This window comes from Heteronotia binoei, chromosome 8 (genome assembly GCF_032191835.1).
Source record: "Heteronotia binoei isolate CCM8104 ecotype False Entrance Well chromosome 8, APGP_CSIRO_Hbin_v1, whole genome shotgun sequence".
Classification (NCBI taxonomy): Eukaryota; Metazoa; Chordata; class Lepidosauria; order Squamata; family Gekkonidae; genus Heteronotia; species Heteronotia binoei.
The window spans coordinates 131,741,748-131,759,067 of NC_083230.1; the positions used below are offsets into that span (position 1 = coordinate 131,741,748).

General features: G+C 51.7%; 1 protein-coding gene and 1 non-coding gene across 2 annotated transcripts in view; one reads left to right on the forward strand and one right to left on the reverse strand.

Annotated features, from left to right (window-relative positions):
* The window catches only part of SHANK3 (SH3 and multiple ankyrin repeat domains 3), a 613,814-nt gene that overhangs the window by 245,133 nt on the left and 351,361 nt on the right, over window positions 1-17,320 (forward strand). The window contains 1 exon segment of the mRNA XM_060246058.1: window positions 2,527-2,593. Within this exon segment, the coding sequence (XP_060102041.1) occupies window positions 2,527-2,593 (67 nt within the window).
* TRNAP-GGG (transfer RNA proline (anticodon GGG)) lies at window positions 7,824-7,895 on the reverse strand. Its single transcript has one exon. It is a non-coding gene; the product is annotated as a tRNA-Pro (tRNA).

Here is a 17,320-nt window from a genome sequence, read left to right on the forward strand (position 1 = left end):
TAAAATCCCAGGGCCAAAATGGAGAAAACTTGCTGCCTGACCCCAAAGTGGCCAACAGCATTTCCGTGAGACGAGCGTCCCACATGTGGGAGGAAGGTCCAGACTGTGCTCCTTCCAACTGGACCTCCCTTGCAGAAGGGACTGTTCCCACCATCTTCTGCGCTCACTGGTCGAACCCCTGCTTTGCATGCCGAAGGCCCTGGCAAAGGCCTCAGAGATGGGTAAATGCTGAAGGCTACTAGCCTGGGTGGACCGACGGCCTGCTCTTGTCTCGAGAAGCTTCAGGGATGATGAGAGGCAGGCCAGAGACTCTTGAATGGGAAGATGAAGCCCAAGGCCTCCTATATCACAGATGTTCACTTGCCACCCAGCTGTTGTCACGCACCTCTGGATCTTGAGAGATGGGACCGGTGGAGCTAGAGGCAGAGTGCATGCTGTTTCTTTGGCATATGCTAGGCATAATCAGTGTTGGAACGGGCTGGGAGGGACACTGTTGTGTGGAGACGGAGTGTCGCTTTTCCACGGGCCAGGCTGTGGCCTCTTAGAGGCACTGTTCTGTTCACCAGGCCAGCTGCAGAAGAGCTCCAGCAGGCAGCCCGGGAACAGTCAAGGGGCAAAACTCCTCGCTGAGAGCTCTAGCCAATCAGACCCGGAGAACCATTCCATCCTGGTCAGAGCATGTCCGTGGGACTGTCCATTCCAAGTGGCTCGGGAAGGTCTCCTACGACTGCAGCTCCAGAGACTGACTTGGTCTTTTGAAATTTCCCCATCTGAGTCTGGCTCACATTCAGGGTGCCCCCCCCCTCCTGGCCTACTAATTTGAGATGTGCTATTTTCCCGAGCCTCCATTTAGACAGCCGCATTTCACGCTCTTCTGCATCCATTTCATACTCGAGATCAGGACGCCGCGTCTTAGATTGGCTACGGCTGCACACCGTCATAAGCGATTATGAATCTCCTCTCCTGCCTCAGAAGAGGCCTCCGGAGAGAAGGAAGATTTAGATCTGGGGGCATCTGCAGAAGTGTAGGTGGCCCTGCCAGGGCGGGATCAGGAGGCACGCTTGAATCACCCATCAGGTTTGTAGCTGCCGCTTCTCAGTAACACAGGACTCTTCATCACCATCAGTGCCAAGAGTTGGAGAGCCAGTTTGGTGTAGTGGTTAAGTGCACAGACTCTTATCTGGGAGAACCGGGTTTGATTCCCCCCTCCTCCACTTGCAGCTGCTGGAATGGCCTTGGGTCAGCCAGAGCTCTCTTCTGGGAGAACCGGGTTTGATTCCCCCCTCCTCCACTTGCAGCTGCTGGAATGGCTTTGGGTCAGCCAGAGCTCTCTTCTGGGAGAACCGGGTTTGATTCCCCCCTCCTCCACTTGCAGCTGCTGGAATGGCCTTGGGTCAGCCAGAGCTCTCTTATCTGGGAGAACCGGGTTTGATTCCCCACTCCTCCATTCGCAGCTGCTGGAATGGCTTTGGGTCAGCCAGAGCTCTCTTATCTCGGAGAACCGGATTTGATTCCCCCTTCCTCCACTTGCAGCTGCTGGAATGGCCTTGGGTCAGCCAGAGCTCTCTTATCTGGGAGAACCGGGTTTGATTCCCCACTCCTCCCCTTGCACCTGCTGGAATGGCCTTGGGTCAGCCATAGCTCTCTTATCTGTGAGAACCGGGTTTGATTCCCCACTCCTCCACTTGCAGCTGCTGAAATGGCCTTGGGTCAACCAGAGCTCTCTTATCTGGGAGAACCGGGTTTCATTCCCCCCCCCCCCTCCACTTGTACCTGCTGGAATGGCCTTGGGTCAGACAGAGGTATCTTATCTGGAAGAAATGGGTTTGATTCCCCACTCCTCTCGTTGCAGCTGCTGGAATGGCCTTGGGTCAGCCAGAGCTCTCTTTTTTGGGAGAACCGGGTTTCATTCCCCACTCCTCAACTTGCGGCTGCTGGAATGGCCTTGGGTCAGCCAGAGCTTTCACAGAAGTGTCCTTGAAAGGACAGCTTCTGTCAGAGCTCTCTCAGCCTCACCCACCTCACAGGGTATCTGCTGTAGGAGGGGAAGGTGAAGGAGATTGTGAGACACTCTGCGATTCGTAGTGGAAGATGGGATATAAATACAACATCTTCTTCTGATGTGGTTTAATAATGCTAAATTAACCTCCCAGAAACCCTCCTTGACCCAGCCACCCCTCAGTATCAGCACATCTCAGAAACCACAAGGAGGGAAAGCAGGTGTAAAGTTTGGGCAGGTCATGGCATGCACAGAGCTCTCCCCGGCCCCACCGCAGCCCAGATGCTGCAAAGGGAGAAAAGGAGCAACACCAGGGCTGCGGTCAGATCTCCCTCCAGCCTCGTATTGCTCTGGACAGGTCACTATTCAGCCCCTGCTCTCCATCTGGAAAAGAGGGGTATTAATGTCCTGCTGCTCAGGGCTGCTGTGAGTCTGAACGACGTAAAGAGTATTCCACGCGGATCGCATTTGAGTGCTAAAGAGCCCTGCCCAGTCTTCACCCCTCCGTCCTGTCCCTCTCGTTTCAGGTGGCCATCATTGCCGGGAATTTTGAACTGGCCGAAATCATCAAAACTCACAAAGAGTCCGATGTTGGTGAGTCAGCCCTTGATTGTTTCCGACTTTTATCTCCCTGCATGGTGGAGAATATCAGAAAAAGCACCGGGGGGGGGGTGGAGTGGGGGGGGGTGAAGGTGCTCTTCAAATATGGGAAGGCCAGTCCCAGGGGAGGGGGCAAAGGCTCCAGAGGGCAGGACGGGCAGGGAAGGGCTCAAGTGCATTCCAGTGGCACAGGAGGAGAAACTTCCGGGCAATGAGGAGGACTTGACAATGGAAGCCCCTGCCCAGAGGGGATGGTGGATTCTCCTTCACTCACTGGATGCCTTCCAGTGGAGGCTGGCAGTCCCCAAAAGGCAAGCAGATGAGGCCTTCAGGACTGGGGGGCTACCACTAGGGGGCCAGCACTTCACACACACATTTGAAACTTCTTTAGAGCTTCCCTTGGGATCACAGCGTTGGGGCCTAGTTCCGTTGAGCTGTGCAAGAGAGGCTGCAGGCAGATCCTGTCCTTAAGAGGAGATAAGAACACCAGAAGAGCCCTGCTGGGTCAGACCAGGGAGGGGTCCATCTAGTCCAGCCTTCCGTCTCACACAGTGGCCACTAAGTTCTCTCTGGAGGGCCAACAACAGGGCAGAGAGGCCGAGGACTTCCCCTGAGAAGAACATCAGAAGAGTCCTGCTGGGTCAAACCAGGGAGGGTCCATCTAGTCCAGCCTCCTGCCTCACACAGGGGCCAGCCAGTTCCTCTGGAGGGACAACAACAGGGCAGAGAGGCCGAGGCCTTCCCCTGAGAAGAACCTCAGAAGAGCCCTGCTGGATCAGACCAGGGAAGGTCCATCTAGTCCAGCCTCCTGTCTCACACAGGGGCAGCCAGATTCCTCTAGAGGGGCCAACAACAGGGCATGGAGGCTAAGGCCTTCCCCTGAGAAGAACCTCAGAAGAGCCCTGCTGGATCAGACCACTGAAGGTCTACCTAGTCCAGGCCTCCTGTCTCACACAGTGGCCAGCCAGTACCTCTGGAGGGGCCAAACAAACAGGGCAGAGAGGCTGAGGCCTTCCCCTGAGAAGAACCTCAGAAGAGCCCTGCTGGGTGAAACTAGTGAGGGTCCATCCAGTCCAGCCTCCTGCCTCACACAGGGGCCAGTCAGTTCCATCTGCAGGGCCAACAACAGGGCAGAGAGGCTGAGGCCTTCCCCTGAGAAGAACCTCAGAAGAGCCCTGCTAGGTCAGACCAGGGGAGGCTCCATCTAGTCAAAGAAAGAAAGAAAGAAAGAAAGAAGAAGAAAGAAAGAAAGAAAGAAAGAAAGAAAGAAAGAAAGAAAGAAAGAAAGAAAGAAAGAAAGAAGAAGAAAGAAAGAAAGAAAGAAAGAAAGAAGAAAGAAAGAAAGAAAGAAAGAAAGAAAGCGGGAGGGAGGGAGGGAGGGAGAAAGGAAGCTGGCCCATCTGCATATGAAAAGATTCCTTAATGAGAACTGTCAGATGGTTCCACTAGCTAGGTGAACACTGTCCGTTTTCTTGGGGGGAGGGGGGCTAACAAAGGCACAGACTTCCTGAGGCCTGAGATTAGTTAAAGGCAGAAGGACGGACAGTGTCAAACGTGGCTCTTCCTCCAAGTAGGGTCAGGGTAGCGCCAGGAAGGCGCAGGAGTCCGGCAGGCCCAGATGGCTGGGTCTCTGCAGGCCCCAGGAGTTGGCTCAGGAATGGTCTGAACAAGAGGAAGTGAGGTGGCAAAAGAGCCCGGCTCCTGTCGATCGCCCAGGTGGCAGCACAAGGGGGCAGGGCTGCATCGTGGCCTGGCCCAGGCACCTCCTCTCGGGCCCTTGGAAGGTTAAGCAAGGACAGTCAGAGGCAGAGCCAGAAGGAACCAAAGGGAGGGGGCCCCTGGTGACTTGGGCAGAGCCTCTGCTTGGTGTGCAGGAAGCATCTGGCTCCGCCCCTGGCAGGATCTCCAGTGGAAAAGGCCAGGCCGGAGGTGCTGTGAAAGACCTCTGCCGGTGACCTCAGGGAGCCGCTTGCCAGCCTGAGTAGGCGATACTGAACGTGATGGATGGATGGTCTGAATCCGTAGAGGGCAGCTTCAATGGGTGAGCACCTGTGGAGCCTCTCCAAAGCCAGGGCTGCCTGCCTTCTAGGGGGAAAGCCTCTTGCAGGAGGTGAGGGGCACCTGAGATGCCTCTTCTCCCTCCTGGCAGCGCTGGAGGGCACCAAGGGAGGTCAGAGGCCAAAACTGGACCTTCTAAAGGCACCGATAGATGCTCAAACCAGTGATTGTAATAAAAGAAGAAGATGATGAAGAAGAAGAAGATATTGGCTGTATATCTCGCCCTCCACTCCGAATTTCAGAGTCTCAGAGTGACTCACAATCTCCTTTATCTCCTTCCCCCCACAACAGACACCCGTGAGGTGAGTGGGGGTGAGAGAGCTCTCCCAGAATCTGCCCTTTCAAAGACAACTCCTATGAGAGCCATGGCTGACCCAAGGCCATTCCAGCAGCTGCAACTGGAGGAAGGGGCGAATCAAACCCGGTTCTCTCAGATAAGAGAGCTCTGGCGGACCCAAGGCCATTCCAGCAGCTGCAAGTGCAGGAGTGGGGAATCGAACCCGATTCTCCAGATAAGAGAGCTCTGGCTGACCCAAGGCCATTCCAGCAGCTGCAAGTGGGGGAGTGGGGAACCAAACCCGGTTCTCCCAGATAAGAGAGCTCTGCTGACCGAAGCCCATTCCAGCAGGTGCAAGTGGAGGAGTGGGGAATCAAACCCGGTTCTCCCAGATAAGAGAGCTCTGGCTGACCCAAGGCCATTCCAGCAGGTGCAAGTGGAGGAGTGGGGAGTCAACCCGGTTCTCCCAGATAAGAGAGATCTGGCTGACCCAAAGCCATTCCAGCAGGTGCAAGTGGAGGAGTGGGGAATCAAACCCGATTCTCCAGATAAGAGATCTCTGGCTGACTGAAGGCCATTCCAGATCGCTACAAGTGGAAGAGGGGGGAAATCAAACCTGGTTCCCTCAGATAAGAGAGCTCTGGCTGACCCAAGGCCATTCCAGCAGGTGCAAGTGGAGGATTGGGGAATCAAACCCGGTTCTCCCAGATAAGCGAGCTCTGGGTGACCCAAGGCCATTCCAGCAGGTGTGCAAGTGGAGGAGCGGGGAATCAAACCCAGTTCTCCCAGATAAGAGATCTCTGGCTGACCCAAGGCCATTCTAGCAGCTGCAAGTGGAAGAGGGGGGAATCAAACCTGGTTCCCTCAGATAAGAGAGCTATGGCTGACCCAAGGCCATTCCAGCAGCTGCAAGTGGAAGAGGGGGGAATCAACCCGGTTCTCCAGATAAGAGAGCTATGGCTGACCCAAGACCATTCCAGCAGCTGCAGGTGGAGGAGTGGGGAATCAAACCCGGTTCTCCCAGATAAGAGAGCTCTGGCTGACCCAAGGCCATACCAGCAGGTGCAAGTGGAGGATGGGGAATCAAACCCGGTTCTCCCAGATAAGAGAGCTCTGCTGACCCAAGGCCATTCCAGCAGCTGCAAGTGGAGGATGGGGAAAATCAAACCCGGTTCTCCCAGATAAGAGAGCTCTGGCTGACCCAAGGCCATACCAGCAGGTGCAAGTGGAGGATGGGGGAATCAAACCCGGTTCTCCCAGATAAGAGAGCTCTGGCTGACCCAAGGCCATTCCAGCAGGTGCAAGTGGAGGATGGGGGAATCAAACCCGGTTCCTCCCAGATAAGAGAGCTCTGGCTGACCCAAGGCCATTCCAGCAGGTGCAAGTGGAGGATGGGGGAATCAAACCCGGTTCTCCCAGATAAGAGAGCTCTGGCTGACCCAAGGCCATTCCAGCAGGTGCAAGTGGAGGATGGGGGAATCAAACCCGGTTCTCCCAGATAAGAGTCTGTGCCCTTAACCACTACACCAAACTGGCTGTCTAAGGATTATGACAGCATGTACTCAAAAGTGTATACCTAGAATACGACTTTGTTGGTCTTAAAGGTGCCCTTGGGCTCAAACTTTGTCCAGTTGCCGAAGGTGTTCTCTTTCTCAGTAACTGAGGGGCGGGGTTCTGGTTTGACAGCACAGAGAGCTTCTAGATGGCCCGGCCAGGCAGCAGTAGCAGATCTTGGGATGCTTCCGCGGTGTGTCCCTTCAGCCTGCCGGGCTGAAATGTCTCTAGCACAAGGCCAGGAGGGGTTAGGCCCTGCAGCAAAGGGCTCAGATGCCAGGCAGCTGCTCAGGGCCTTGCAGGGCCATCTCAGCTTGGCTGAGGACAAACCAAAGGCAGCTGCAGCAGCCAGGCCACAGCTGGAAGAAGCAAGGTCGGGCTGCAGGTTCAGGGTTCAAGAGCAGGAGCCGGGAGTCGTGTCACTGAGCCCTGCCTGGGGAAGGGAGCAGCGTAGGGAGCGGCTGCAGCTGAGACAGGCCACAGGGGTGAAGCGGCAGAGGGGAGGAGCAACCAGGGAAGGGGATGCGACCCAGACGCTGGCTTCTCCAGAATTGGACCTTTGGTCCGTCAAGGCAGTATTGTCCACTCAGACGGACAGCGGCTCTCCAGAGTCTTCAGGATGAGGGTGGCTCCGCAGTGGGACAGGGGAGGTGAAGGATGCCTGCTCAAAGAGTGTGTAAAGGAGGAGGACTCAGGTGGTGGCAGCCCCTTCCCCTTTCTGCTTTGAGACCTCGCAGGCCCTCCACTGTGAAGGGAAGGTCATGGCAGTGCAGGGATAACACCCCACTCCGACCCAGCCCTGCCTTATTCCCTAGCTGCCTCCTGGGTGCAGGTCAAAGGACTGAGCTCTGTATGGCCTGGGGCCAGGATAAGAACATAAGAGAAGCCATGTTGGATCAAGCCAATGGCCCATCCAGGTCCAACACTCTGTGTCACACAGAGGCAAAAAAAAAAAAAGAGGTTCACAAGTGCGGCTAGAAGCCCTTCTACTTTGCCCCCCCCCCCCCAAGCACCAAGAATACAGAGCATCACTTGCCCCAGACAGTTCCAATAATATGCTGTGGCTAATAGCCACTGATGGACCTCTGCTCCAAACCCCTCTTGAAGCTGGCTATGCTTGTAGCTGGCACCACATCCTGTGGTAGTGAGTTCCACATGTTAATCACCCTTTGGGTGAAGAAGGACTTCATATGAACAACATATGAACATATGAAGCTGCTTTATACTGAATCAGACCCTTGGTCCATCAAAATCAGTATTGTCTTCTCAGACTAGCAGCGGCTCTCCAGGGTCTCAAGCTGAGGTTTTTCACACCTATTTGCCTGGACCCTTTTTTGGAAAGGCCAGGGATTGAACCTGGGACCTTCTGCTTCCCAAGCAGATGCTCTACCACTGAGCCACCATCCCTCCCCGTTCCTTTTATCCGTTTTAACCCGACTGCTCAGCAATGTCATCGAATGCCCACGAGTTCTTGTATTGTGAGAAAGGGAGAAAAGGACTTCTTTCTCTACTTTCTCCATCCCATGCATAATCTTGTAAACCTCTATCATGTCACCCCGCAGTCATCGTTTCTCTAAGCTAAAGAGCCCCAAGCGTTTTAGCCTTTCTTCATAGGGAAAGTGTTCCAACCCTTGAATCATTCTAGTTGCTCTTTTCTGCACTTTCTCCAATGCTATAATATCCTTTTTGAGGTGCGGTGACCAGAACTGCACACAGTACTCCAAACGAGACCGCACCATCGATTTATACAGGGGCATTATGATACTGGCTGATTTGTTTTCAGTTCCCTTCCTAATAATTCCAGCATGGCGTTGGCCTTTTTTATTGCAAACGCACACTGTCTTGACATTTTCAGTGAGTTATCTACCACGACCCCAAGATCTCTCTCTTGGTCAGTCTCTGCCAGCTCACACCCCATCCACTTGTATTTGTAGCTCAAATGTCTCAAGGGGCAAGGTCAGTTTGCTTGGTCACTTGGAGCCCCTCGGAAGGCCGCCTTCCCAGTCCCCTGCTGGCTGAAGGGAGGCAGAAAAGTATTCACAGCCTGCTCTCTCTGTCGTAGAACCAACAGGTATAAGTGAAGCTCATGGCAAATTACTGCAAAAAGAATTCTATATTTTCAGACCATTATTAAAGTGCTTCTGGCTAACATTCTGGGTAACACCAGCATCTATGCATGACTTGAAATGAATCTTTCATTGTATCACTATCTCAATATTGTATATGCGCCTGAGGAAGCTAGTTGGGAAACGGTGTGGATACCGGACTGCTGTTTCACCCTTCCATCGAACCATCAGGACTGGGCTACACTTTAATGCGCCCAAGAAGACTGAACTGCACTCTTGCATAACGGATAATTTTGAGGGGACTTTTAAAACTTTGGCTTTTTTGTAAATGTGCATTGTGACTTTTTCGGGTCTGCATATTGTGATATTGTGACTGTTTTTACAGTATACAAAAATATGAGTATGAACTTTTCGCACTTAGCACCTTAATAATTGTCTGAAAATACAGAATACTTTTTGCAGTGATTGGCTGCGAGCTTCGCTTTTACTTGTTGGTTGTGTCGCAGTCTCCTCTTGTGTAGTTGATCTCTGTGACAGTGCCAGGAGGAGTGTGGAGGTTTGGCCCCCAGTTCCCACTGGTGTTCTGGCAGCACCCTCACATGGACCTGTTTCAAGGGACCCTGGGACACCGGATGTTGGCGAGAGCCGAGTTTATGCAAACTCTGTCCCCAGCTGAGTTGCTGACAGATTTGCGTTTTTCTTTAGATTATTTTCTGTCATTTGATATTGCAAATTTGTCAGTCCATGTGGGGTAGGTACAAACGCAGTTTAGACTATCGTAAATAATACCTTATAAGTGGGGAAATACGCCTGGAACACCAATGGTAAACCCTCTAAAAGACCCCAAAAAGAAGACTTCTGGTTCTTTTAAAATGAATCTCCCTTGAACAGTCAAGAGGGCTGTCTCCAAGGCAGGCATGTGCCAGAAGAACATTTGCATAGGGAGAAGGGAGGGGGGGCTGGAATCATGCCTCCCACCGGAGATGCTGAAAGCAAAGCTTGTCCAATTCACAAGTAGAGCAGGGAACCATATGCTTTCGGGCACGGTCCCTGTTTCTTGCTGCAGTGCTCTTGATCAGAGAGACAGGCACCTTCTTGAGGCTAGCGTGACCAATATTCCCTCTAAGCTGCGTTAGTGTGAGGTAGCTCACAGTTTTTTTAGTTTCCAGTTCACACATTTTTGTCTTAGATCCAGAAAAAAAGGCCCCAGAGCGAACTGCTTTACACAGTTGCTCATGGTAGCTCACGAAGTAGAATTTTTGCCCACAAGACTCCACAGAGGATTGCTGGAGACCCCTCCTGAAGCAAAGGCCTGTGCAGCATGGAGGAAGGCCGCATGCTATCCTGTTGACCTTACCAGCAATCAAAAACAGCCATGGTGGAAAGCAGCCACCTTCACAAAAGGGCAGGAGGAGGCTGGCCTGGGTGAACCTGCTCCATGACAGCACTTGGGGCATAGTGTGGCATGACCTTGAGGTCTCCACCCACTCAATCCCCTCCACTCTGTCGCAGTGCCAGGAGGAATGCCTCAGCAGAGTCTCCCTGGATGATCTCAGCAGAGTGGCTCAGCAGAGCCTCCCTGGATGATCTCAGCAGAGTGCCTCAGCAGAGCCTCCCTGGATGATCTCAGCAGAGTGCCTCAGCAGAGCCTCCCTGGATGATCTCAGCAGAGTGCCTCAGCAGGGTCTCCCTGGATGATCTCAGCAGAGTGCCTCAGCAGAGCCTCCCTAGATGATCTCAGCAGAGTGCCTCAGCAGAGCCTCCCTAGATTATCTCAGCAGAGTGCCTCAGCAGAGCCTCCCTGGATGATCTCAGCAGAGTGCCTCAGCAGAGCCTCCCTGGATGATCTCAGCAGAGTGCCTCAGCAGGGTCTCCCTGGATGATCTCAGCAGAGTGCCTCAGCAGAGCCTCCCTAGATGATCTCAGCAGAGTGCCTCAGCAGAGCCTCCCTGGATGATCTCAGGAGAAGCCAGGCAAGGGTACAGATTCACAATGGACAAAATGAAACATCTTCTATCATACAGAACTCTCTGCCAAGAGACGTGATGGTTGTTCGTTTTAGAAGACTTTAAAAGAGGAAGGTACATTGGTGGAGTCTTGGTGTAGGAACACATTTTTCCTGGTGGGCCCTCCAGGTTCAGAGGCCGTCTACCTGGGCATCAGATGCTGGGAAGAGTGGCCGTCACCGTCATGGCTTCCTCGAGTGCTTCCAGTGGATGCTTTAGGGGGCAGTACGCTGGCCTAGAGCCTCAGCCGGCTTCCCATCCTGGCTACTTCGGCAAGCAGCTTCCTCCTTGGGCTGTGTGCTTAGCAGGACTTGAGGTCAGCCCTCCAGCCTGTGCTCTGGTCGGCAGCCTTCAGCCATCTGATTCTTGCATCTGGCCCAGTTCACCGTGGTCGATCTTCTTCCCGTCTTTAGCAACCACCTTTAGCTTCGGAGGCGAAATCTTCCCTGCTTTCCTCGGCTGCTGCTTCTAGTTGCCTGAAATGCAGCCCGCGCACATTTGAACTTTGCTCTCTTCCTCTTCCACACACTGTATCTTGCCACTGCAAAGCTTCCTTCCAGAGTGTTTGCTAAAACACACCCAAACCTGACCTTGCGCTCGAGCGATGCTTTTGCCTCCTGTCAGTAATTAGTGGCTCGGTTCCAGCTGCCACTGAACCATCTCCTGGATCAGCTCAGGGCTTGGAGCTGCTTCAGTCTCCGGAGAATCAATCTGCTGGCAGTTTTCGAAAGCCAGATTCCTTCTCTCTCGTTTCCTAGCACAGACTTCTGGGACTGGCCTCTATTCATTCTGGCGTTATGCACACACAGACCCATGAAGCTATTGTAGATTGAATCAGACCAACAGTCCTGCAAGGTCACTCTTGTCTACTCAGACTGGCAGCAGCTCGTGGGTTCTCAGTCTCTCACATCATAAAATCATAGAGCTGGAAGGGACCTCCAGGGTCATCTAGTCCAACCCCCTGCACAATGCAAGAAACTCCCCCTAAATTCACAGGATTAGCATTGCTGTCAGATGGCTATCTAGCCTCTGCTTAAACACCTCCAAGGAAGGAGAGCCCACCACCTCCTGAGGAGGAAGCCTGTTCCCTTTGAGGAACTGCTCTAACAGTCAGGAAGTTCTTCCTAATGTTGAGCCGGAAACTCTCCTGATTTAATTTCAACCCACTGGTTCTGATCCTACCTTCCGGGGCCACAGAAAACAATTCCATGCCATCCTCTATAGGACAGCCCTTCAAGTACTTGAAGATGGTGATCCTATCACCTCTCAGCCCCCTCCTCTCCAGGATAAACATCCCCAGCACCTTCAACCTTTCCTCATAGGACTTGGTCTCCAGACCCCTCACCATCTTCATTGCCCTCCTCTGGCCACTTTCCACCTTGCCTATATCCTTCTTAAATTGTGGTTCCCAGAACGGAACACAAGACTCCAGGTGAGGTCTTACCAGAGCAGAGTAAAGTGATACCATCACTTCATGTGATCTGCACACTATACTTCTGTTAATGCAGCCCAAAATTGCATTTACCTTTTTACCCACCGCATCACACTGTTGACTCATGTTCAGCGCATGGTCCCCTAAGACCCATAGATACTTTTCACATTTTTATTCATAAAATAATATGTAGAAAGCATGGCTCCATAAATGGGAACAACCCCATCTCCAGAGTGTTATTCAATGCCACGTTAACAGACCTATAAATGTTGCCCCAAAGTTCAGTAGAAAACCTGGACCCTGGGAAGTACCATTTCTCCTTTGGAATTTTAGAAGGTGAACTGGACAGGTGGACACACCATATTGACCCGTTATGGTAAAAAAAAAGATCATTTTTAAAGTTTTCTTTTCCCCTAACATATATCAGCCCATCATATAACATATATCATCATAAATGAAACGAAGTCCTCAGGGCCAGATGAAATGCATCCAAGGGTTCTAAAAGAGCTTGCAGATGTAATTTCTGAGCCTCTGGCTGTTATTTTTTGAGAATTCTTGGAGAACAGGAGAGGTGCCGGAAGGTTGGAGGCGGACGAATGTTGTCCCCATCTTCAAGAAGGGGAAAAAAGAGGATCCGGATAATTACTGACCTGTCAGCTTGACGTCTATACCTGGAAAAGTTTTAGAACAAATTATCAAACAGTCGGTCCTCAAACATTTAGAAAGAGTTGGGAGTGAGCAGTGAAGTGGCCAAATTTGCGGATGACACTAAATTGTTCAGGGTGGCGAGAACCAGAGAGGATTGTGAGGAACTCCAAAGGGATCTGTTGAGGCTGGGTGAGTGGGCGTCAACGTGGCAGATGCGGTTCAATGTGGCCAAGTGCAAAGTAATGCACATTGGGGCCAAGAATCCCAGCTACAAATACAAGTTGATGGGGTGTGAACTGGCAGAGACTGACCAAGAGAGAGATCTTGGGGTCGTGGTAGATAACTCACTGAAAATGTCAAGACAGTGTGCGTTTGCAATAAAAAAGGCCAATGCCATGCTGGGAATTATTAGGAAGGGAATTGAAAACAAATCAGCCAGTATCATAATGCCCCTGTATAAATCGATGGTGCGGTCTCATTTGCAGTACTGTGTGCAGTTCTGGTCGCCGCACCTCAAAAAGGATATTATAGCATTCGAGAAAGTTCAGAAAAGGGCAACTAGAATGATGAAAGGGCTGGAACACTTTCCCTATGAAGACTGACTCAGACTGAGTGGGCTGAAGTTAAATCCTACGAAGACAGAGGTCCTTTGCTTGGGCCGCCGCGGCCCGGGGAGGGGGATCCCCCTGCCGGCTTTTGATGGTGCGCCGCTTATGGCGGCGGACAGGGTCAGGAGCTTGGGGGTGCTATTGGAGCCTTCTTTAAAAATGGAGGCTCAGATAGCAGCCGCTGCCAAGTCCGCATTTTTTCATCTTAGACGGGCAAGGCAGCTGGCCCCCTTTCTGGAGCGCGACGACCTAGCAACAGTGATCCATGCTACGGTCACCTCAAGGTTGGACTACTGCAACGCCCTCTACATGGGGCTGCCCTTGTCTCGGACCCGGAAACTGCAGCTGGTGCAGAATGCCGCGGCCCGGCTGTTATTGGGTCTCCCAAAGTGGGAACACATTCAGCCGGGTCTTCGGACTCTGCACTGGCTTCCAGTGATATACCGAGTCCGGTACAAGGTGCTGGTTATTACCTTTAAAGCCCTATATGGCCTGGGACCTGCCTACCTGAAGGACCGTCTCTCCCCACATGTTCCCCAGAGAGCACTGAGGTCAGGAACACAAAATCTCCTCACTATCCCCGGGCCAAAAGAAGCCCGCCTGAAAGCCACCAGGGAAAGGGCTTTCTCCGTTATGGCCCCCGTATGGTGGAATCAGCTGCCGGAAGAGGTGAGGGCCCTGCGGGACTTAGCGCAGTTCCGCAGGGCCTGTAAGACGACCCTCTTCCGGCTAGCCTATACCTAGCCTACATTTAGCTAGGATAACAACCTGAGGAAACTGGCCAGCCATCTGTTCATAGGAAACTGAATTACTCTGTTTTAATGTTTTAACTGCTTAAATTATTTAATTGTTTTACATTTGAAATTGTTTATTTTTAAGTTTGATTAATTGTTGGAAGCCGCCCTGAGCCATCCGTGGGAAGGGCGGGATATAAATCCCAAATAAATAAATAAATAAAAGGTTGAAACGCTTAGGGCTCTTTAGCTTGGAGAAATGTCGACTGAGGGGTGACATGATAGAGGTTTACAAGATAATGCATGGGATGGAGAAAGTAGAGAAAGAAGTACTTTGCTCCCTTTCTCACAATACAAGAACTCGTGGGCATTCGATGAAATTGCTGAGCAGACAGGTTAAAACGGATAAAAGGAAGTACTTCTTCATCCAAAGGGTGATTAACATGTGGAATTCACTGCCACAGGAGTGGTGGCGGCCAGAAGCATGGCCATCTTCAAGAGGGGGTTAGATAAAAATATGGAGCAGAGGTCCATCAGTGGCTATTAGCCACAATGTGTGTGTGTGTATATATATATATTTGGCCGCTGTGTGACACAGAATGTTGGACTGGATGGGACATTGGCCTGATCTAACATGGCTTCTCTTATGTTCTTACATTATTAATGGATGTGATTACTAAGAGCCAGCATGGTTTTCTCAAGAACAAGTCATGTCAGACTAACCTGATCTCTTTTTTTGAGAAAGTGACTACCTTGCTGGATCAGGGGAATGCTGTAGACATCGTTTATCTTTATTTCAGTAAGGCTTTTGAGAAGGTTCCACATACTATCCTTGTTGACAAGCTGGTAAAATGTGGTTTGGATCCTCTTACCGTTAGGTGGATCTGTAACTGGTCGACAGATCGCACCAAAAGAGTGCTTGTGAATGGTTCCTCATCCTCTTGGAGAGGAGAGACAAGTGGAGTGCCTCAAGGATCTGTCCTGGGACCTGTTTTGTTCAACATCTTTATCAGTGATTTGGATGAAGGAATAGAGGGAATGCTTATTAAATTTGCAGATGATACTAAATTGGGAGGGGTTGCAAGCACAGAAGAAGACAGAAACAGGATACAGGATGACCTTGACAGGCTAGAAAACTGGGCTAAAATCAATAAAATGAATTTTAACAGGGATAAATGTAAAGTTCTACATTTAGGTAGGATAAATCCAATGCATGGTTATAGGATAGGGGAGACTTGTCTTAGCAGTAGTATGTGCGAAAAGGATCTAGGAGTCTTCGTGGACCATACGCTGAACATGAGTCAGCAGTGTGATGCGGTGGCTAAAAAGGCAAATGCGTTTTTGGGCTGTATCAACAGAAGTGTAGTGTCCAGATTACATGATATGATGGTATCACTTTACTCTGTTCTGGTAAGACCTCACCTGGAGTCTTGTGTTCAGTTTTGTGCAACACATTTTAAGAAGGATCTAGACAAGCTGGAAGGGGTCCAGAGGAGGACGACGAAGATGGTGAGGGGTCTGGAGACCAAGTCCTATGAGGAAAGGTTGAAGGAGCTGGGGATGTTTAGCCTGGAGAGGAGGCGGCTGAGTGGTGATAGGATCACCATCTTCAAGACAGCCAGTTTGGTGTAGTGGTGAAGTGTGCGGACTCTTATCTGGGAGAACCGGGTTTGATTCCCCACTCCTCCACTTGCACCTGCTAGCATGGCCTTGGGTCAGCCATAGCTCTGGCAGAGGCTGTCCTTGAAAGGGCGGCTGCTGGAAGAGCCCTCTCAGCCCCACCCACCTCTGGACCCCTTCCAGACACACAACAGTGTGTCTGTTGTGTGGGGAGGGGAGATAAAGGAGATTGTAAGCCACTCTGAGACTCTGATTCAGAGAGAAAGGCAGGGTAGAAATCGGCAATTCTTCTTCTTCTTCAAGTCCTTGAAGGGCTGTCCTATAGACGATGGTGCTGAATTGTTTTCTGTGGCCCCAGAATGTAGGACAAGAACCAACCGGTTGAAATTAAATCAGGAGAGTTTCCAGCTCAACATTAGGAAATACTTCCTGACTGTTAGAGCAGTTCCTCAAAGGGAACACGCTTTCTCCTTGGGAGATGGTGGGCTCTCCTTCCTTGGAGGTTTTTCAACAGAGGCTAGATGGCCATCTGACAGCAATGAAGATCCTGTGAATTTAGGGGGAGGTGTTTGTGAGTTTCCTGCATTGTGCAGCAGGTTGGACTAGATGACCCTGGAGGTCCTTTCCAACTCTATGATTCTATGGTCAACTAACCCAAAGGACTTTCATGAGGACTTAGACATAGAATACATTTTTGAAAAGTACGTTAAAAAGCTAAACACATTTAAAACATCAATCATAGAACACTGGAATATCCACTTACGAATCAAGCTAGCAGCCACTAAAGAAATAGGTCAAACTCAATAGCCAAAACCAACATAAGAACATCAGAAGAGCCCTGCTGGATCAGACCACTGAGGGTCCATCTAGTCCAGCCTCCTGTCCCACACAGTGGCCAGCTAGTTCCTCTGGAGAGCCAACAACAGGGCAGAGAGACCAAGGCCTTCCCCTGAGAAGAACATAAGAAGAGCCCTGCTGGATCAGACCACTGAGGGTCCATCTAGTCCAGCCTCCTGTTCCACACAGTGGCCAGCTAGTTCCTATGGAGGGCCAACAACAGGGCAGAGAGGCCAAGGCCTTCCCCTGAAAAGAACATCAGAAGAGCCCTGCTGGGTCAGACCAGGGAGGGTCCATCCAGTCCAGCATCCTGTCTCACGCAATGGCCAGCCAGTTCCTCTGGAGCTCCAACAACAGGGCAGAGAGGCCTAGGCCTTCCCCTGAGAGGAACATCAGAAGAGCCCTGCTGGATCAGACCAGGGAGGGTCCAGCCTCCTGCCTCACACAGTGGCCAGCCAGTTCCTCTGGAGGGCCAACAACAGGGCAGAGAGGCCGAGGCCTTCCCCTGAGAAGAACCTCAGAAGAGCCTTGCTGGATCAGACCAGGGAGGGTCCATCTAGTCCAGCCTCCTGCCTCACACAAGAGCCAGCCAGTTCCTCTGGAGGGCCAGCAACAGGGCAGAAAGTCCAAGGCCTTCCCCTCAGAAGAACCTCAGAAGAGCCCTGCCAGGCCAGACCAGGGAGGGTCCATCCAGTCCAGCCTCCTGCCTCACACAGGGGCCAGCCAGTTCCTCCGGAGGGCCAACAACAGGGCAGAGAGGCCGAGGCCTTCCCCTGAGAAGAGCCTCAGAAGAGCCTTGCTGGATCAGACCAGGGAGGGTCCATCTAGTCCAGCGTCCTGCCTCACACAAGAGCCAGCCAGTTCCTCTGGAGGGCCAGCAA